The sequence below is a fragment of the Erinaceus europaeus genome, chromosome 10, assembly GCF_950295315.1.
Source record: "Erinaceus europaeus chromosome 10, mEriEur2.1, whole genome shotgun sequence".
Lineage (NCBI taxonomy): Eukaryota > Metazoa > Chordata > Mammalia > Eulipotyphla > Erinaceidae > Erinaceus > Erinaceus europaeus.
In genome coordinates, this window is record NC_080171.1 from 109,343,318 (window position 1) to 109,366,227 (window position 22,910).

Below are 22,910 nucleotides of genomic sequence, written 5' to 3' on the forward strand. Positions count from 1 at the left end.
TCTGGAGAGATTTTTTTTTTTCAGATAAAAGAAGAGGGATAGAGACAAGGAAACAAAAGGAGAGAAGGAAAGACACCGTAGCTTCAACGCTCCCTTCAGTGTGGTGAAGGTCAGGCTCGAGCCAGGGTCACATGTATGGCAAAGCAGGCACACTATTAACTTTTGTAATTTTATTTATTTATTTATTTTTAATTTTAATATTTATTTACTTATTTTCATTTTGTTGCTCTTTTTATTATTGTTGATGTAGTTATTGTTGTTATTGATGTCGTTATTGTTAGATAGTACAGAGAGAAATGGAGAGAGGAGGGGAAGACAAGAGAGGGGGATAGAAAGATAGACACCTGCAGACCTGCTTCACCGCCTGTGAAGTGACTCCCCTGCAGGTGGGGACCCGGGACCTCGAACCGGGATCCTTGCGCCAGTCCTTGCGCATCACGCCACTTGGGCTTGACCCACTGCTCTACTGCCCGACTCCCACTTCTGTAATTTTAATGGAAGTGCATGTAATTACACTGTGGACCACAGATTCTAAGTCAGTATTAGAATACTTATATTCTCAGCATTAAAAGTGAACACACTTTCTTTCCTGAAGAAACTGGCTGAAAGATGGTTGTTTTTTTTTTTTTGTTTTGTTTTGTTTTGTTTTTGCCACCAGGGTTATCACGGGGGCTCAGTACTTGCACAATGAATCCACTGCTCCTGGTGGTTATTCCCCCCCACACACACTTTATTGATAAGACAGACAGAAATTAAGAGGGGAAACGAAGGTAGAAAGGAAGAGAGAAAGTGAAACACCCACAGACCTGCTTTGATGCTTGTGAAATGTCCCCCCTGGAGGTGAGCAGTGGAGGCTCAAACCCTGGTCCTTGTGCATGGTAATATACATGCTGAACCAAGAGTGTCACTGCTCAGCCCACATGAATTTTTATCTGTAGTCACAAATCTCTTTACCTGAATGCCTTTGGTACTGTTTCTGTTTCTATTTGCCTAATTATGCAACCTCCTTCAGTCATTTATTCTAGTACATTATTGAAAATACTTGTTTCTGCTCTGCTTTTTCTTGATGGCAAACACTTCATTTTTTTTGCCAACACCTTATACTTGTCTATATATACACAAATAACAAAATATGAAAGAAAATATATGAGCTTTTAGTCAGACAAGATGAAGTGGAAAGCACATTGGTTTAAGCAGAAAGAAAGATGACTGTTATACTCATGAAAGATGTATGCATTTCTCCTGCATACATTGTTTGGAAACTTGAAGCTACTATTTATTTACATTAAATACAGCCACATAGACGCTTTCAGTCCTTACAAGTCCAAGTCTGAAAATGGTAGTGAATTTTAGGCTGGTCTCAATGTCAAGTCAAATAGCAGGGCTAGAATGATTTCTAAACAAACCTTAAAATTATTCTGACTTACCTATTTTGAGAAATGGTATTTTTAGAAGATTGGCATAATGTTTAAAAAATTCTAGAGACAATTTTTATTTCCAGAAGAGCTTTGATAAAATACATACTTTTGATGAATAAGGTTAATTACGCTTGTGGTCCATCTGAACTGCTTTTAAAAAATTCATGGGGGCTAGGTGGTAGCACAACAGGTTAAGCGCACATAGCGCAAAGTGCAAGGACCGGCTCAAGGATCCTGGTTCAAGCTCCCAGCTACCCACCTGCAGGGGGCTCACTTCTGAAGCAGGTCTGCAGGTGTCTACCTTTCTCTTCCCCTCTACGTCTCCCCTCCTCTCTCAATTTCTCTCTGTCTTACCCAGCAACAACAAAGCTATAACAATAACAACCACAACTAGGGCAACAAGGGCAACAAAATGGGGAAAATAGCCTCCAGGAACAGTGGATTCGTAGTGCTGGCACTGAACCCCAGCAATAACCCTGGAGGCAAAAAAAAAAGTTTAAATTAAAAAAATTCATGTGAATATATCAACTAAAGGACTATTATTCTCCCTATTATTAGAATCACCAAACAAGTAAATGCAGTAAAACTTAAGATTAACTTAGCCACCAAATTGCAGATGCTACCATGACACCATCCTGACTTCCATAGGCAGATGATCTCACCAATGTCTCCCAGAACCTCACCTCCCCAGAGCATTATCACACTAGGGAAAGATAGAAACAGGCTGGGGATAAGGCTAGAAAGATCAGTCTTCCAACTCTGATACCACCTCCCCAGACAATACCTTTAGCCTACCTGCATGTTAGCTGTGGGGCTCAGACAAAAACCTACTAGTCATGGGCCCCTTGGAATATTAAAAGTAGACCTACTAGCTTTTTCCAAAATGGAGACCCCAAATCTCATCTGCTATATTCTTGCCTTTAGGTTCCTGATTATTAAACAATTTGCTCTGTTTTATATCTTACTGCTTTTCAGCCACCAAGTTACAGATGCTACCATGACGCCAAGTGGACTTTCCTGGGCAGACGACTTCTCCAATATGTCCTGGAACCCCACCTCTCCTGAGCCCTGCCCCACTAAGGAAAGATAGAAACAGGCTGGGAGTATGAATTGACCTGTCAACACCCATGTCCATCAGAGAAGCAATTACAGAAGCCAGACCTTCCACCTTCTGTACTTCATAATGATCCTGGGTCCATACTCCCAGAATAGATAATACATTTCCACCAGCAGTATAACATGACTTTTTGTGGGGAAAGGGCCCACTATATGGGAAGTCCAAGCAATTATTTCCATGAGAGTCTGAGTGGGTTGACCCAAGCCCTCTCCCAGAAGGGCTATAGGCAGGTTCCTCCTGACCTCATGAACTTATGATGGATGGTTTTTCAGACTGAGTACTTTCCTGTAAATGCCCCCTCATTCCCTTTGAACAAAGGCCATGAATTACTGTGTATGGCCAACCTGAAACCCACTGAAAATATCCTGGCTTTGCTCAAACTGCTCCCTTCCTCTCTGTTCTGAGGTGTTTATCATTTACCCTTAGAGAAAAAAGCCTACCTAGGCACTGTGAGCTCATGACCAGAACTTACACTGTAACTTTCCAGTTGTGATCAAATACTTGGTAGGTCAAGATGTAACTATGCATTGTGTGTAGATTAATGATTACCTCAACCTTCTTTCTGAACCTTGGGTATATCTATCTACTTGTTTGTATCCCTTAAGAAAGGAGTCATCCATGAGGCTTCTCCTGGAGCTGCTTGTGTGTTTCCTCTCCACGCACATCACCCTGGTCACTAGCCACCCCCCACCCCCAGGATTCTCAGGGGCCACCCTGGCCTCCTGGAATGACCCACAATTTTTTAAAATGTGTTTATTTATTCATGAGAAAGATAGGAGAGAAAGAACCAAACATCACTCTGGTACATGTGCTGCTGGGGATTGAACCCTGGACCTCATGCTTGAGAGCCCAATGCATTTTCTGCTGTGCCACCTCCCGGACCACTGACTTTTTTTAAAAAAAAAATTTTTAACCACACCACAAGCACTAGTTTATGTCCTTTTTTTTTTTTTTTTTTTAACATTTTCTTTATTTTTTTCCCTTTTGTTGCCCTTGTTTTATTGTTGTAGTTATTATTATTGTTGTTAATGATGTTGCTGTTGTTGGATAGAACAGAGAGAAGAGAGATGAGGGGAAGACAGAGAGGGGGAGAGAAAGACATCTGCGGACCGGTTTCAACGCCTGTGAAGCAACTCCCCTGCAGGGGGCTCAAACCGGGATCCTTACACCTGTCCTTGTGCCCGTCCTTGCGCTTCGCACTATGTGGGCTTAACCTGCTGCGCTACTGCCCGAACCCCATTTATGTCCTTTAATGCATGAAATTCTCACAGGTATGAAGTGGTATTTCCTTGTTGTCTAGATTTGCATATCTGATACTCAGTGATGTATATATATTTTTTCTTTTCTTTTCTTCTTTTCTTTTCTTTTCTTTTCTTTTCTTTTCTTTTCCTCCAGGGTTATCTCTGGGGCTCAGTGCCTGCTCTACGAATCCACTGCTCCTGGAGGCCATTTTTTCCCATTTTTGTTGCCCTTGTTGTTGTTATTGTTATTGCTGTTGTTGGATAGGACAGAGAGAAATCGATAGAGGGGGGCAAGACAGAGAAGGGGAGAGAAAGACACCTGGAAACCTGCTTCACCACTTGTGAAGCAACCTCCCTGAAGGTGAGCCTGGGACTGGAACTGGGATCCTTGAGCTGGTCCTTTGCACTTCATGGAATGTGTTGTGCTAACCAGCTGCGCTACCGCCCCCCCACCGTGACATTTTTTTGTACACTGATTGGTCATCCGAGTATCTTCTTTGACAAAGAAACAGTTCAGTTCCTTTTCCCCAATGGATTTTAAAAATCAAACACATATCTACATTTTATTGACATTCTTATTGCCACAATTCATTGAATTAGTCTTAAATTTTCTCATTTGAAAATTTTTTTTTTTTTTCTCATTTGGCTTCTTGACTTGTGGTTAGATTTCCCTGCAATTAATCCTCATATGGTTGTAGCCATTGGGTCTGAAGATGTACTTTATGTAGTAAAGTCACACTGAACTCTACCATAAAACTTCTTTGATTATCCCAAAGAATAGCTTTCTCTCATCCTTAGGTTGGGCACAGTCCCCAAGCAGCCATGGCTTCAGTGCATAGCCATCAGCATGGCTTTCTGTTTTGACCCAGGTGGAGTTTTCTCGTTTTCTCCTTAATTTCAGTTGAAAGAAAAATTTTTTCTCTGTAGAAGGGGAAGAGTAAAAAAAAAAAAAACATATTAAATGCTTCTTTAAAAGAGTTAAAAAAAGAAAAAGGTGGTGGTTTTGTGTGTGTGTGTGTGTGTGAATACGGGAATGATGATGATAATATCAGTTCCATGAAGTTAATGTTTGCAGAGTACATGGAACATGATCTGGCAAATAACATCATAAAGCAAAGGATTACTATTATTTCACCCAGTACTTCTGCATAATTATTTTAGAAAGGTTTCTTAAAAATTTGAATTCAAAACATTACCAGATGTGACTATGTCTATATATTTCATAGTGCCTATTACAAGTAATTTTTTTTTTTTACTATTATGGTGGTGTTAGGGATTGAGCCTAGGTCCTCAGAGCCTCAGGTATCAAAGTATTTTATTTATATTTCATTTATATTTTATGAGTAAAAGAGACAGAGGGAGAATTACCAGAGCACTGCTCAGCCCTGGCTAAAGGTGTTGCTAGGGATTTAACCTGAGACCTTAGAGCCTCAGGCATGAAAGCTGTATGCATAATCATTACACTATCACGCCAGCCCAGGCTGGGGAGTCTTCTACAGACTATAATTTTTAAAAAATATTTATTTATTCCCTTTTGTTGCCTTTGTTTTATTTCGGGGTGTCTCTCTCCTTCTCCGGCAGGGTGTCCTCCAGGGGAAAGGTAACGGGCTGGTTCTTTCTCGCTCAGGACAGGGGTGACACGAAGTAAAAGACACCAGGGGACTCTTAGCGTGAATCTAGAATCTGAGTCCTTGAGTCCCAGAATCCTAGAGTCCGTTTATTAGCAAAATTGACATGAGTTAAATAGAAAAGCAATGGAGGTAATTATTGTTGAAATATGACAGAAATTACAGGTTTCTTAACAGTCAGCATGCCCCTAAGGTAGGGGGCTGGTATGACAGGAATTGATGAGATACAAGACAGTTATTCTCCATAACACAAGCAACTTAATTATCCAAAGGTATTTGAGAGAAGCATAGGGGTTAAACTCATAGGGTGAGACAGAGAAATGAATATCAAAAGGCCATATAGTTTGGAATTTCTCTTGTCTGGTGTGATGAAGTGTGTGATAAGGTGTGTTCTTCTGTGATCAGAAGGTGACTTTGAATAAGTGAATCTGCAGCCATGTGGCCTGCAGTTAATGGAGGGAAGTACTGGGGTATCTGTGGGTCTGAGAGTCAAGAAGGAAAGAACCAAGTCTGAGTTTCCTCCCTTATGCTCACCTCGGTTGAGAGAGACTTACCAAGAGGTTATCTTCTCAGACCTCCATCCAAAGATGGGGGTGGTTCTCCCTAAGCTCTATCAGGCTTACATATGTTCCCAACAGTTTTATTGTTGTAGTTATTCTTGTTGTCGTTGTTGGATAGGACAGAGAGAAAGAGAGAGGAGGGGAAGACAGAAGGGGAGAGAAAGACAGGCATCTGCAGACCAGCTTCACCACCTGTGAAGCGACTTCCCTGCAGGTAGGGGAGCTGGGGCCTGGAACCGGGATTCTTACGCTGGCCCTTGTGCTTTGCGCCATGTGTGCTTAACCCATTGCGCTACTGCCCGACTCCCAATTTAAACAAATTTTTAAAATATTTATTTTTCCTTTTGTTTCCCTTGTTGTCTTATTGTTGTTGTTATTATTGTTGTTACTGATGTCATTGTAGTTGTATAGGAAAGAGAGAAATGGAGAGAGGAGGGGAAGACAGAGGGGGAGAGAAAGATAGACACCTGCAAACCTGTTTCACCGCCTGTGAAGTGACTCCCCTGCAGGTGGGGAGCCAGGGACAGACTACAATTTTTTATAAGTAATTTTATATTGGATCTTTGGGTAAGCAATTTGCCACAGTTCTATATTATGCTCATCTACTTCCCTGAAGCCATAATCAAGAACATTCATGCCTGTTAGAACGTGTATGTTCAGGGGCTGGGTGGTGGCGCAGTGGGTTATGCACACATGGTGCCAAGTGCAAGGACCAGTGTAAGGATCCAATTCAAGCCCCTGGCAATCAGCAAAGGAATTGGGTCATGAGTCTTTTTTCACTATTAAAAAAAGAGGACAAGATAATTTTAAGTTTTATGCAAAAGTTCATTTTTATTGATTAAAAATGACTGTCAATACACACTCAAAATATCTCATACAGATATAGTGTGTGACTTCATATGCTATAAAAAGTATTCTAAGTTCAAATAACTGTTCTTTTGATCAGAATTCTGGGATAATTCCCAACTAAACATATTACAATTCTAAAAAAAAAAACAAAAGATGACGATAGTCCATTAGCCATTTGGGGATGAAAAATAGAAGCTGTCCAGAAATGTACAACCAAACCACCATGTATGCTTAAGTAGTGAAACCTTTATAAACAATTCATAAAATTCCATTTCAAAAAGCATATTAATCATATTTTAACACATTTCAAGAGGTATTTAAAATGTATTTTTCTCCTTTTAATACTCTGTTCCACCTAAATCCTAGTGAAGTGGATAGTGGCTGTGTAGTGACAAGGTGTTTTGAACACAGATGCACTGAAAAGGTTAAATTTTCCGTCTTACCCCTAAGTAAAGCAATTAGGAAAGAAGCAATAGTGAGCTACAGTCCTCTTAATTGGCACCTTAGTGGAGATTTTATGTAGGAGTATATTCTTCATATGCATTGTGTTTTTTTTTAAAAAAAGAAAAGATTGATTTATTAATAGGAGAGAAAGTATAAGTTAAAGCATCACTCTGATGTATGTGATGCTAGAGACAGAACTCAGGAGACAGAAGGAGAGAGGGAGAGAAAGAGCATATCCAGAGCACTGCTCAGCTCTGGCTTATGGTGGTGCTGGGGACTGAAGCTGGGACCTCAAGAGCCTCAGGTATGAGTCTTTTGCATAACCATTATGTTGTCTCTCCAGCCTCTCTCTTCACATGATTTTTAAAAACACCTCTTCTTGTCTGACCCCCCCAAAAGATCATGATCACTATAGAATAATTTCTATTATAGAATAATAATTCAAGTTCTATAATAGAATAATAATTTCTATAACAGAATAATGATCACTATAGGATAATTTAGAGAAGTGTGAAAAAGAAAAGAAAACCATATATAATCTATCACATTGATACCTGATAACACTTTGGTATACTTAGTTCCTACCTTTTTTTTTCTCCTAAGAATACAAAACTATAAACATGAACATATAAAAATACGATTATCTACTTACAGAATATGATATTCTACCTCTTTTACTAGATAAAATGGTTTTGAGTTGCTTCACCTTCCTCTTATATGCTCTTTATAAGAATTTATGATTTTGGGGGCTGAGTGGTGGTGCACCCAGTAAAGCACATGTACTACAATGTATAAGGACCTGGGTTCAAGCCTATGGTCCCAGCCTGCTGGGTGGGTAGGGGTGGGAGGGAGCTTCACAGGTGGTGAAACAGTGCTACAGCTTTCTCTCCCTCTCTAGCATCCTCTTTCCTCCCAGTCTCTCTCTGTCTCTATCCAAGAATGAACCTTTACTTAAAAAATAAATGAAATAAACCTTTACTTAAAAAATTATGATTTAAGAAAAATACTTTTGTTAAAATCATGAGCATAGATCACACTTTTGATAACTGATGCCTCTCAAGATGCAGTTCAGCTGGTAATGGTCTTTTGTGGTTTCATGACTCCTCAAAGACTGGGAAGATCCCAGCAAGTTAGACAATGCACAGAGATACCACATTCCAACATTCTAGTTCATATTCCAGAGGTCCATCATCAAGCAACAGAGTCTATATAGTCACACGTGGATAACTGAAGATCTGTTAGTAAAGTCTATATGCTGTATTCCTACAAGCTGTAAAACGGAGTTGATGGGTTTGTGATCCAACCTATTCCTATCACGGTGTATAAAATGGATGTTGTTACCTAAAAGAATAAGAATGAAAAACAGCAGTGGGCATATAGTATTAATCAGTATGTTACTCACTAGAATAAAGGAGGTTTTTCAACTTTTAATTAGGCCAAAAGGAAAAGTTAATTACCTGGAATACATTAGATTCTCTATATAATGCCACAATAAATTTTAATTAATCTAACAAAGCATGACAAGGATAATAGTTAACTAAGAGTGATACTTTAAAGCTTTATGAGATCCAAGGGGAATGATTCTTAAATTACAGTTTTCTGTTAATTTTATTAAAAGCAATTAAATGTCACTTCAAACAGACAGGCAGAATATGGAAAATGAACACAGATATCAAAGTGGAAATCACATTCAATTCTTAAATGTAATTATGAACTAAATCACTCCCAACACTGATTTCATAGGCTGTCTATACTATAAATAGACTGAAATAAACTTAAAAAAATAAGGGCAGTAAGAGAATATTACAGTTGGATGCTCGCAATCATTTCATCTGCTCATGTTCATTTATTTTTTAAAATATTTATTTATTCCCTTTTGTTGCCCTTGTTTTATTGTTGTTGTCATTATTATTGTTGTTGTTATTAATGTCGTCATTGTTAGATAAGAGAGAGAAATGGAGAGAGGAGAGGAAGACAGACGGGGAGAGAAAGACAGACACCCGCAGACCTGCTTTGCCACTTGTGAAGCGACTCCCCTGCAGATGGGGGCCCTGGGGCTCAAACAGGGATCCTTATGCTGGTCCTTGCGCTTTGTGCCACCTGCACTTAACCTGCTGTGCTACTACTGCCCAACTCCCAGGCACGCCATTACCCAGTCATTTTTATCTATTTATTTGTAATATGATCTGAAGAATCAAACTCAGGGCCTCATGTATGTGAGGCCTGAACTATATTTGTGGAGCCACATTCCCAGCTCTAGTTTAATTTTTTTAAAATAATTTTTATTTATTTATTTATTTCCTTTTGTTGCCCTTAATTTTATTTCTTTATTTTTTTGGAGAAAGAGACAAGAGTGACAACAACATCCACGGGGTTCCACTTGTTTTGCCTTTGTTGCTCTCATATGGTACTGAGGCTCTGAACCAGAGTCTTTTGCACATAAAACATATACTCTATCCTGAACTTCTTCCCCTTACTCTGCCCCTCAAATGTGAAAATGTTAGAAGTTATAGTGTAGGTTTAATTTACTTTGATTCTTGAATTCAAGACCAGAGTTTTAATTTCAAACATTGGGTTAAATAAAGATTATGAGGCTTTTTTTGTCATCTAATTATGAGATTTAATCATAAACTGGCTTATCAGAAAAGGCAGAAATGAAGTGCCGAATTATCTAAGATAAAAATTTACATAAATAAGTACACCTTATTTTTTCTTAAGCTACTTTCCCCCCACAGTGGGTGGTATTAACACATTTTATGTTCCTTACTTGGCACATCAAAGGTGCTCTTTGTGCATTCTTTTTAAAAAATTTTTAAAATATTATTTATTCATTACTGGATAGAGACAGAAATTGTGAGGGAAGAGACAGGGAGAGAGACAGAGAGACCCCTACAGCACTGCTTCACCACTCATGAAGCTTTCTCCCTACAGGTGGGGACATGGGGGCTTGACCCTGTGTCCTTGTGGACTGTAAAGTGTGCGCTTAATCACGAGTTCCACTGCTTGGCCCCTTCCAGGCATTCTTCATTTGTATACACCTGAATGTGTGGTCAAATGATGCTGAGACATAGATAGTGTGACTCAAAGAACAACTCTACCCAGGTCTGAGGATAGAAATAAGTCATTCAGAAATATGGCTTAAAACTACTCTGGGTTAACTGTTCAAACTCATTCTTACAAAACAGTTTTCTTTATTATTGTTATTTTTAATTTCTCGTTTTATTATTTTTGTTTTTATTTTACCAGAGCACTGCTCAACTCTGGCTTATGGTGGTGCGGGGGGATTGAATTTGGGACTTCAGTGCCTCAGGCATGAGTCTCTTTGCATAACCATTATTCTATCTACCCCCTCACCCTCAAAACTGTTTGTTAAAAGATAATTTAAAATATAAACTCATGAGGAGAGGGAAACTAAATAGCAATGATGAATTTTTAATGAGATATACTATTCCAACCAGAAAAAAAAAATCCCAATACTTGGTCAAAATCCTCCTTTAAAAATTTTTTTTTAAATATTTATTCCCTTTTGTTGCCCTTGTTTTATTATTGTAGTTATTCTTGTTGTCATTGTTGTTGAATAGGACAGAGAGAAATGGAGAGAGGAGGGGAAGACAGAGAGGGGGAGAGAAAGATAGACACCTGCAGACCTGCTTCACTGCCTGTGAAGTGACTCCCCTGCAGGTGGGGAGCCGGGGGCTCAAACCGGGATCCTTACACCATCCGTGCACTTCGCACCACGTGCACTTAACCAGCTGCGCTACCGCCTGACTCTCCAAATCCTCCTTTTAAAGAATTTCTTACAAGAGGCAAGAAGGTAACTTAGGGAGTAACTGAAACACGTGTGTGTGTGTGTGTGTGTGTGTGTGTGTGTGTGTGTGTAGTCTTGAGTTTGATTCCTACCACATCCTATGTCCAGAACTTTTTAGACATATGAAATTAAATAAATGTCAATTTTGTAACACCCAGACTGTAGTGACAAGCATGTACAATTTTAAAGAGAAAAGATAACCAAGAAATATCACTGTACAACAGTGACTAAGGCTGTTTGGCATTGTCACATTTGGGTGTTTGTCCCCAACTGTACTTGAACATGCAGAATTCCAACACACAGCCGTTCAACAGAGTGACAGTACAGGAATTTCTGATAGTTCAACCTGATGAACGAGGGTACTAAAAGTACATGACTTTACACTAGGAGTTGCTCCGTGGGTTGATGTGCCTTTTGACAGAACTTACATAGTTGTGCTACATATAAATAAGTAGGCTGAATCTTACTTTTTTTTTAAACGATGATTTTTAAATAATTTTCTTATTTATTTATTCCCTTTTGTTGCCCTTGTAGTTATTATTGATGTTATTGTTGTTGGATAGGACAGAGAGAAATGGAGAGAGGAGGGGAAGACAGAGGGGGAGAGAAAGAGAGACACCTGCAGACCTGCTTCACCGCCTGTGAAGCGATCCCCCTGCAGGTGGGGAGCGGGGGCTCGAACCAGGATCCTTATGCCAGTCCTTGTGCTTTGCACCACGTGCGCTTAACCGCTGTGCTACCGCCCAGCTCCCTAAGTAGGCTGAATCTTCTACTGTCAAAAAAAAAAAAAGTTTGATGATTCTCTATTTTGGAAACATTCATCTCTATTAAGTTTCTTCTTGAGTACTATTGCCATATTCTTCTATTCACCAAACCACAACTAACTTTCTCTATCCCAAATACCTAGAGTCAGGCAATGAATGGAGTCTTTACATCCAATAAGCAAATTTCAAAGTGTTTTAAGTATATGAAAATAAAAGATACCCTTATGGAGTAACTATTGAATTAGAGCTTTCATGCTTACCTGGACCTAAAATGAGGGTTCCGCCTTGCTGAGCTGGATCTCCTTGAAAGTCAAAGAGAGGGCCAGTCACTGCCCGCCACAGGCTCCGAATGCTTCCTGACAGTATATTTGATTTTATATGGGGGCTTTTCCCTGGAAATATTAGGAATCGTCTTCAGATGTCATTATTTCATATTCAGTTCAATGTTAAAATAAAATAATGCTAGCACTTCTAAAAGGAATTCTCTCTCTTTTCACCAGAGCATTGCTCAGCTTTGGTTTATCGTAGTGCAGGAGGTTGAACCTGGGACTCTACCTCACCAGGATTATTTACTTTCAACTTGTCTTTTTTCTCCCTCTGAAGAGCAGTCTCCTCTACTATTGGTATTATGGGCTAGAAAATTCTTTGCTCTGTACAGATGTCATTGGGTTGCCTATCAAACTGTGACAACTAAAAGAAGTCTCCAGACCATGCTAATGTCTTGTGGTGAGAATAGGATGGGGATTGTTGAACTAACTGTTCTTAAGTAGTGCTTTCAATGAAGAAATAAGAGGCTGGCCAGGGGAGACAGCATAATGATTATGTAAAGAGACTCTCCTGCCTGAGGCTCCAGAGTCTCAAATTCAATCCTCTGCACCACAATAAGCCAGAGCTGAGCAGTGCTCTGGTTAAAAAACAAACAAACAAACAAACAAACACAGAGGCCTAAACAGTGCTAGTTCATTTTTTGCAGTAGATAATTGCCTCCTCAAATTGGTAGTGCTCTGGCCATCTATTTAATCACTTGCTAACAGGTAGCTACACTCCTTTTTAGGAGGGGTTACGACTGCTTAAAGACCCTTATGTGGTATTCAAAATCCATTTCCTCTTTCTGGCCACAGTTAAATGTATTTTTTACTCTTCCTGGCAGTTTGGTATAGCCATGTGATAATAAAATGAGATGTGCCACTTCCATCCCAGCTCCTAAAAACTTCCCTCGTGATTTTTCCATGTTTTTTTAATGTTTGTTTATTTATTTTCCCTCCGGGGTTTTCTCTGGGGCTTGGTGCCTGACTCCTGCATCCACTGTTCCTGGAGGCCATCTTTTTTTCCATTGTTGTTGTTGCTGCTGTTGGATAAGACAGAAACTGATAGAGGAAGGGAAGACAGAGGGGGAGAGAAAGACAGACACTTGCAGACCAGCTTCACCGCTCATGAAGCAACTCCTCTGCAGGTGGTAAGCTGGAGGCTCGAACTGGGATCCTGGAGCTGGTCATTGTGCTTTGCACTGTGTTTGCTTAACCCAGTGCTCTACCCCCGGCCCCTTTTTTCTATATTTTTAGAAGTCTCTGTTTGAAAATAACAAAGCCACAAGATAGAAGAAGCCTGAATCTTTTAGAGGAGAGACACCTAAATGGTATATCCTTCATGAAACGCAGATGACAAAGAGCTAACTTACCATTTTATGGTTGTGAGAAGTTGGGACTTAACTGGATCCTTATGCATAGTTCTATCTCTGCTTACCTGAGTGGGCCACGGCCCAGCCCCCAGTATATTCAATATTCTAAAAATTTTAAAAACTTGATTCTAGGAAACTCCACAACCTAAAATTTAATCTAATTTTACTAGTTTGGACTTATGGGTAATTTTTTTTTTTTTGGCCTACTATAAACTCATTATTCCCCATCATTTAACAACATTACTTTCTTTTTTAAATCTTTATAAGATATTTCATTTATTTTATTTAATTTTCTTCTTGGGGTGAGAATCTTGAGTGTTGTTCATACAAAGCTAGTGCTGTCTTATCACTGATAATATCTCCCCAGGCCCTTTTTAAAAATTACAGTTTCATATTTTTAGTACCTTAGAATTATTTTGATATTGAGGTGTATAATTTATGTTCTTTTTTTCTCCAGAAAAGACCCTTAGAATGTTATTTAATGAGAAACTAGTATTTTCCATTTGGAAATACAGTAGGTTAACAAAGGTCAGAGGCGTTCAAAAGATTTGAACATATGCTCCTTTACAGTGACAAGCCTATATTGTGTTTATAATTCATCTGTTTTATCTTTTCTTTTTCTTTTTCTTTTTTTTTTTTTTTTGCCTACAGAGTTATTGCTGGGACTCAGTGCCTACACCATGAATCCACTGCTCCTGGAGGCCATTTTTCCCCCTTTTGTTGCCCTTGTTGTAGCCTTGTTGTGGTTATTATTATTATTGTTGATGTTGTTCGTTGTTGGATAGGACAGAGAGAAATGGAGAGAGGAGGGGAAAACAGAGAGGGGGGAAAAAAGATAGACACCTGCAGACCTGCTTCACCACCTGTGAATTGACTCCCCTGCAGGGGGGGAGCCGGGGGCTCGAACTGGGATTCTTAAGCCGGTCCTTGTGCTTTGCACTACCTGCACTTAACCCGCTGCGCCACCGCCCAACCCCTAATTCATCTCCTTTCTTTACAGTTCTCAGTCTTTACTGTGGCAATGCATGGTGAGGTGCTATTAAAACTCACAGTTTCTATCTAAAGTGCTAAATGATAAATAGACCTTATGTAGACTGAAAATTCTGCTGTAGTACAGTAGCACAATTATCAAAAGGTAAGATTCACAATCTGTTCTGTTGCAATTCCCTATATTAAGAGAGAATTAAGAAGCTCTATGTGTATACCAGTTTATCACTATTTTTTAAAAACAAAGTTGCTTTCTTTAAACACACATGCACACAGTAAAAGAAAGTCTTGGAAGTAGCTCAGTGGATAAACATAAACTTACAGTATGTGGGATTAAGGGTTCTGTTGTTGGCATCATATGTGAGTGCCGTAGATAGCACAGAACTACAGAAATAGGGAAGTGGTATTTGTTGTTGGTCTGGTCTGTTTTTCTCTCTCTTCCCCACTCACTCACTCAATAAATAAATACAGAAATAATAATAAAGCAGTAAAAGGATCATGCCAACTCTATTTTCACTTCTCCCTTTCCACTTGAGGTCATTAATTTCTTTCCAGCCTCTAATCTTCCTTTGAATTATCACTGGCTCCAATTTGGCAGATTCCAATCACAGATTCACAACAGATAAGTGACTATATCACTTCTCTGTTTCAAGCAATTGCATGACTCTCCCACTGCCTCCAGAACAAATTCAAAGTCTTTGGCATGTCACCCCAGACTCAGCATGAACTGGCAGTAACCTACACCTTGCCCTAACTGGATCTTTAATTCCAGCCAGTTGTGGAAGGATTTGTACTCTCCCAAAATGAGTCAAGTCTTTTCAGGTCTTTTGTTTTCTTGCTGATTTCTGACCAAGTACGTCAGAAGGGTGAAGTAGCACCCTTAGTTAGGCATTTAGTGCCCCCTGAGAAGTCTTCCTATATCCTTGTCTTCTCTGGCATTGCTGGCACAGGCATATCCCAGTGCAAGTCCTTAGACTGTGCTGTAATTGGCTATTGCTTGTGTCTTCTAGATAAGATTATGGGCTTTAATATGGCTGGATCTAACTTTTATTATTGTTCTCCAGGAACATCCAACTATTAATGTGTCCAGTAACATTTGTTGAGAATGAATAGTTTTGAGTTCTCTTATTACTTGGTATTTCAGAAGTCAAGTTCTTTCTGTCCAAAACACACAGAAACAGTTGACCTAGAGTTTATTAAGCTCTCTGTCTGGGAGATGGAGCAGTGGATAGTACATTGGACCCCCAAGTATGAGGTCCCATGTTTGATCCCTGGCACCAGGGATAGAGTGATGTGCTGGTTCTTTCTCTCTCTCCTACCCCCTACCACTCACTGACAGATTTTTTTTTTAAATTAAATTAGTAAACTCTATTTCTTTTTTTTATAATTCTTTTTTTTTTAAATTTTTAAAAATATTTATTTTATTTATTTATTCCCTTTTGTTGCCCTTGTTTTATTGTTGAAGTTATTATTGTTGTTGTCGTTGTTGGATAGGACAGAGAGAAATGGAGAGAGGAGGGGAAGACAGAGAGGGGAGAGAAAGATAGACACCTGCAGACCTGCTTCACCGCCTGTGAAGCGACTCCCCTGCAGGTGGGGAACCGGGGCTTGAACCAGGATCCTTATGCCGGTCCTTGTGCTTTGCGCCACCTGCGCTTAGCCTGCTGCACTACAGCCCGACTCCCAGTAAACTCTATTTCTTTAAAAGAATAGTGCTGGGGGTCGGGCAGTGAGTTAAGCGCATGTGGTGCAAAGCGCAAGGACCGGCATAAGGATCCTGGTTCAAGCCCCGGTTCCCCACCTGCAGGGGAGTCGCTTCACAGGCGGTGAAGCAGGTCTGCAGGTGTCTGTCTTTCTCTCCCCTCTCTGTCTTCCCCTCCTCTCTCCATTTCTCTCTGTCCTAGCCAACGAACAACATCAACAATGGCAATAATAATAACCACAATGAGGCTACAACAACAAGGGCAACAAAAGGGGGAAAAATGGCCTCCAGGAGCGGTGGATTCATGGTGCAGGCACCGAGCCCAACAATAACTCTGGAGAAAAAAAAAAAAAGAATCATGTTAGGACTGGGAATATGGACCCCCAAAATGAATAAAATGACAAACTCTTCCACTAATCATACTACCTGTCCACCTTAAGTGTAGTAACCGAGTATCTGATAAAGTACAAGATGCTACTGAAACACAAGGAGGGAAGCAATTACTTCTGCTTGAAAAACTGCTGAGAGCCCCTCAGTTAGCTTCAAGTGAAAACTAAAATTGCATCAACTAAATGGAATAATTCAAAGTCACAAGTGAAAACTAAAATTGCATCAACTAAATGGAGTAATTCAAAGTCACAGTGATGAAGTCTGAAAATATATCAACTGGCACAATGATATTTTTCTTTTTAAAAAATTATTTATTGGGTGGGAGTAGATAGCATAACGTTTATGCAAAGAGACTCTCATGCCTGAGACTCCGAAGTCCCAGGTTCAATCTCCTGCACCACCATAAGCCAGAGCCGAGCAGTGCTCTGGTGTTTCTCTCTCTCTGTGTCTCTCTCTCTCTGCATCTCTCTCAAAAATAGAAATAAATAACTAAATAAAATACTTAAAAATTTAAAAACTATTCATTTAGGCTAGATATGAAAGACATTTAGAGGGAAGGATGAGATTGAGAAACACCTGTAGCACTGTTTTTACCACTCATGGAGCTTCCCACCTGCAGATGGGTACCAGGGGCTTAAATCTGGGTCACTGAGCATAGTAGTGTGTGTGCACTACCAGGTGCACTACCACCCAGCCCCTATTATTTTTCTTTTAATTACAAGAGAAAACATGCTCCCACTAGTTAGACAGCACAACAACAGTCACGCAAATGACTTTTATACCTGAGGTTCTGAGGGTTCCAGGTTCAATCCCCAGCACTACCATGAAAACTAAAAGCCAGAGCTGAGCAGTGCTCTGGTCTCTCTCTTTTAATGATAAAATATTTTTAAAATAAATATTTTAAATAAAGTAAAATATTTAAAAAAAGAAAATGTATTCATTGTAAAAATAACAACACCACAAAAATCTCTTTTCTCATTCCCCATTACCTTAGGGTAAGCACTTAGTATTGTTTGAAATCTTTCATGCAGGTGGGAGGGTGTGCAGTGAGTGGCAAAGCTCAATACTTGCAAGTGTGCATGTAGAGTAACCTGAGTTTGATCTCTAGCGCTGCATATGACATAGTGATGCTCTGATTCTCACTCGTTGATGAATACTTAAAATATCCAGGCACTGGGATTCAGGCAGTAGTGCAATGGGTTAAGCGCATGCAGCGCGAAGGGCGAGGACCAGCGTAAGGATCCCGGTTCGAGCCCCCGGCTCCCCACCTGCTGGGGAGTGGCTTCACAGGCGGTGAAGCAGGTCTGCAGGTGTCTTTCTCTCCCTTTCTCTCTATTTCTTTCTGTCCTATCCAACAACGCTGACATCAATATCAACAACAATAAGACAACAAGGGCAACAAAAGGGAATAAATAAATACTTTAAAAAATGATTTTAAAAAATCCAGGCATTATGAATCTCTACATTCACAAGATGGTTTTTATTTTCATAAAAATTGGATCATATTGAGAACACTGTTAAACAATTTGCTTTTCTCTCTCATTTAGCATTCACAATGTTCCACATCATTATACCCAGGAAATCAATCTGTTAAAGTTTGTGTATATGGACCACTTACTAGATTCATAAAAAGCATCCGAATTTATGAGTTTACTACTTGTTTCCATGTATATATGTGTATGTTTATGTGTATGCAAATGTGAAAAGACCCCATAAAATTTTTCTACTTGAACTGTGTCATGTCTTACCTGAGGATGCAATTTCTTCACCTCTTTTCATTCCCAATCTTTTATAAATTTCTCTCTCTGGATCAACATAGATTTCATAAGAATAACCAGTTAGTTTGCAAAATGGCTGAAAGAAGAGAGTATTTGGAATTTTTATAAAGACAAATGAGAGGAAAGTTATGACAATTTAATTTAATTTTAGCAAATCTGACCTACTTAGTCATTCAAATATTATAATTCTTATGTCTGAAACAGATTTAATCTGTTTTGCAATGTATAACTTATTTATCTCAAATCAGTAAGACAGCACATTGGTTGTGCAGTATATTTGCATACAAGAGCTTCTAAGAGGTTCAATCCCAAGTACAACCAATTGCCAGTGCTGAACAGTGCTATACAAGTAAAATAAATATGATTACCTCAATATGATGGTAAGATGACTGTCCAATCACTATAAGAGTGATATTTGCTTCCTTTATAAGAAAAAAGGAGGGTGTATTTTTAGAAATTATGTTATATACATTACACAACTCTCACATCAAATGCTTTTGCTTATCCTAACACTACCTGCAAGTTTCTAGAAGAATAAACAGCAAAATTGTGTGAGTCGAAGCAAAATGTACACTAAAATATTCAATTCAGATAGCCTTTTGCTAAGAATTTCAAATTAGACAGTCAATAATTCTTTATACTAATTTCCAAAGGTAGACACTGAAAAAGATCAAACACTCTTAAAGTAGAGCTATTTAATCAGGCAATTTTACTCTCTACACATCTCAACTGATAAGGTCTATTGAAATGCTTATAACCACAAAAATAAAAGGAAGAGACTTTCAATGACATATTTGTGCTTTTGGTCGATTCGACATCTGAGATTAGGCAGGTTTAAGGTCACATTCAAATTATTTGAGGGCTATTTTGTTTATAAGCAGGCAGTAACAGATAACTCAGTACAGAAATAGACCTCTAATTGCCTCTCCTCTTTTTCGAGGTGTCAGAGAGATGCATGGGAGGGTCATAATAGAAAGATTTGTGAGTGTGCTGGAAGGGGACAAACACATCACATCTATTTTACTTTCTCAGAGTCATCTCTCTTGAGGCAGAGAGCGCAGCTGATCTCATGAAACTTGACTCTTTTAAAAAAAATGTATTTATTTAGGATAAAGACAGAAATTGAGAGGGGGTAGGGGAAGATCAGGAGAAAAGAGAAAGACACCTGTAGCACTGCTTCACCACTTCCCCACGGGTGGTGGAGGTGGTGGGGGTGGGAGTCTGAGGGGCTTGAATTCGTGTTCTTTTGCATTGCAGCTTTTGAGCTCAGCCAGGTGGGCCACCAACCCCGCCTCTGAAAACTTACTTCTAAGACACTCCTGGGAACTTTAGCCAGATCTTCTACGTATTCCTTGCTTACATAACACAGGAAATGCTGAAATCCCAACAAAGCAAAAGGAGTTAGTAACTTGAACAATGGCCAGGCTTTAAGGGTATTGTTCTGAGCGCCCCTGGTGAATATAACTTGTGGCAGGCAGGTAACAGGACGCCCAAAGTGCATTAAAACCTGGGTGCACAAAAGCATCGGGGCGGGGGTTGATAGCATAATGGTTATGCAAAGAGACTCTCATGTCTGAGGCTCCAGAGTCCCAGGTTCAACCCCCGCTCCATCATAAGCCAGAGCTAAGCAGTGCTCTGGCTTTGCTAGGAATATGGCCTCGTCCCAGCGAGTTGTTTGGCCATGACTGTTCAAGCGAGTAAAACGATTCCAATTCTGGACGCCTCTAGTGGACTCGGAGGCCAGGGCCAGACCCGAGGACCCTCCCTCCCGGGTTCGGGACCCCGCGCTCACCCGCACGAACAGCACGACGGCTCTGCGCTCCCGGAACAGCTCTCCGAAGGGCACCCGCACCCCGGCCGCGTCCACCACCGGCAGCTCGGCCACTGCCGCGGCCAGCGGCTGCCCGCGATCGGGACCTGTTGGGACCGCAGTCAGAGAGGCGCGTCCGCTGATCTGCTGCGTGACCGGGGTCAGGGCTGCGGCGTCCATGGCGCCCCGCAACAGCTGGGAAACGTTAGTGCGGGACGGGATGGGCTGGGAGCCAAGGAGATAGGTACTGGATCCCCGCCTGCCGGGCGCCTGTGGGGTGTGACTTGCAGAGCTTGAGGGGCGGGGCTTGATATGAATGGGTGGGGTTTGGGGCGGAGCTAGCGGGTGGGGTTCAAGGAGACGGACTTGCAGAGGGCTGGGCGGAGCTTGGGGGCGGGCCCCTAGGTAATTGTGCGGCACTAGAGGGCGGGGCTTAAGAAGCTTGAGGGGCAGGAGTTGAGGAGGGCTGGGCAGAGCTTGAGAGTACCGGATGGCCTTTACGGGCCAATGGGATGCATTGGATCGACCTTCTCGTGGTGCATCCCGTGAGTACCCATTTATTGGGGAAACTGACGATCCTTCCTAGCCGACTGAATCCACATGGATCCCAATCACTTTCAAAGCCAGCAACAAGCAGACATCAGGCTCAACCTGACGCTGTTGACTGGCTACGGAAGAAGGGCAAACGTTAGAAGAAGAAGAAGGGCGGGGCTAGCAGCAGGATTTGCGGAGGGCTGGGCGGAGATTGAGGGGCGGGGCTTGCGGAGGACTGGGTGGGTGGGGGTGGAGCTAGCTGGCGGGGCGGGGCTTAAAGAACCAAGCTGGTGAGCAGCCCAGCCCTGATGAGCCCCAGTTGGGACACGCACTGGCTGGCCAAGGATATTATGTGGGTGGGGTGCTGCAAAGGTCCAAGTTTCAGATGGGTCCTGGCTCAGAGGGTTGGGAGACTGCAGAATAGAGTGCTAGCTCGCCGCTTGTCTCTTTACCTTCCCTCCTTCGTTTTTCTTTCTTTCTTCTGCCATTCTTTTTGCTTTATTTATTTTATTTCATGAGTGATAGATCATAGTGATCCGCTGTGGCAGGGCATGGAATCTTAGGCCTCAGGCATTGTAAGGTCTGTACTCTACCTGCTGAACCACCTCTGTGCTGTAGACACAATTTTTGACTGAGACCCATGGTAGGAAGAGAGGGGGAGTGGGAGGGGGAAAGGACACCTGAGGCCCCTGGCCCAAAAGAACTACGTTAATTATGAATAACGCAACATTCCCAAGCCAGCTGGACTTAAGTTCTTATCTGTTCCAAGAGCAATTTTAAAAGAAAATTCTCCCCAAGACAATCATATCCATGATTCAACAGCTTTATTTATCCCTTCTATTCAGTTTTTGTTTTTTACCAGAGCACTGCTCAACTGTGGTTTTATAGCTGTGAGTGGGATGTCTTTGGAGCCTCAGGCATTAAGCATTATACTCTCATCCCTACCTTATTTAATTTTAACCTACCTGGTGTTTCTTTTTCTTTTCTTTCTTCCTTTTTTTTCCCCCGAGGTATTATTAGCACATAGTGTTATGTAGGTAGAGATTAATTTTCTTTTTAATTGAAATAAAGGACCTGGAGATAGTTCAGTGGTAAGAGCACAAGCCTTACAGGACATGAGCCCTGTAATCTTTTTTAAAAATATTCATTTATTTATTCATTCCCTTTTGTTGCCCTTGTTGTTTTATTGTTGTTGTTATGAATGCCTTCATTGTTGGATAGGACAGAGAGAAATGGAGAGAGAAGGGGAAGACAGAGAGGGGGAGAGAAAGACAGACACCTGCAGACCTGCTTCACCGCCTGTGAAGCGACTCCCCTGCAGGTGGGGAGCTGAGGGCTGGAACCGGGATCCTTAAGCCGGTCCCTGCGCTTTGCGCCACGTGTGCTTAACTCGCTGCGCTACCACCAGACTCCCGAGCCCTGTATTCTATCTCCAACACTATTGAATGCACCATAGACAACATCCAAAATAGCTTATCTGTGGTGAGTCTTAGTGTGCCTGACTCTCTGTCCTTCCTCTGCTTCTTCCTTTCTCCTTCCCCTCTAAGTATATAGAAAAGTGCAATTTAAAACATTTCCAAAGGGAGTAGGGCAGTGGAGCACCTGGCTAAGTGCATGCCTTGCCGTGCACAAGGACCTGGGTTCTAGTCCCTGCTTCTCATCTGTAAGGTAGAAGCTTTATAAGAGGTGAGTACTGCAGGTGTCTCTCTCTGCTTCTCTATCCCCTTCTCCATTTCTCTGTCGTCCCCCCGCCCCCCCAAAAGGATTTGTCAGGTAGTCAACAACCATAACCCTAGTAGAAATGAAATAATAGTGTTCCGGGAGGTGGCGCAGTGGATAAAGCATTGGACTCTCAAGCATGAGGTCCCTAGTTCAATCCCCGGCAGCACATGTAATAGAGTGATGCCTGGTTCTTTCTCTCTCCCCTCCTATCTTTCTCATTAATAAATAAGTAAAATCTTTTTAAAAAAAGAAAATAAATGAAATAATAAATAAAATAAAAACATTGGGAGTCGGGTGGTAGCACAGCGGGTTAAGCGCAGATGGCTCAAAGCGCAAAGACCCGCCTAAGAATCCCGGTTCCAGGGGTCTTGAACCGGGATCCTTATGCCAGAACCCTGGTCCTTGTGCATGGCAAGGCATGTGCTTAACCATGTCCACCACTGCCCTACTCCCTTTGGAAATATTTTAAATTACACTTTT

The 22,910-nt window shown here is 41.0% G+C and overlaps 1 protein-coding gene across 2 annotated transcripts; it reads right to left on the minus strand.

The window, feature by feature from the left end:
* Positions 1–7,378: 7,378 nt before the first annotated feature.
* On the minus strand, positions 7,379–20,466 carry PRXL2C (peroxiredoxin like 2C). 2 transcript variants are annotated; one of them, XM_007539880.3, is made up of 6 exons: positions 20,157–20,466; positions 19,671–19,739; positions 18,733–18,786; positions 18,335–18,440; positions 12,090–12,221; positions 7,379–8,598 (listed from the first exon to the last, which is right to left on the minus strand). In XM_007539880.3, exons 1-6 carry the CDS (start codon positions 20,352–20,354, stop codon positions 8,471–8,473), a joined length of 687 nt encoding a protein of 228 aa, XP_007539942.2. In that variant the 5' UTR covers positions 20,355–20,466; the 3' UTR covers positions 7,379–8,470. The 2 variants fall into 2 exon arrangements, with proteins under 2 accessions (XP_007539942.2, XP_016040462.2); XM_016184976.2 differs by lacking the exon at positions 12,090–12,221.
* Positions 20,467–22,910: the final 2,444 nt, after the last annotated feature.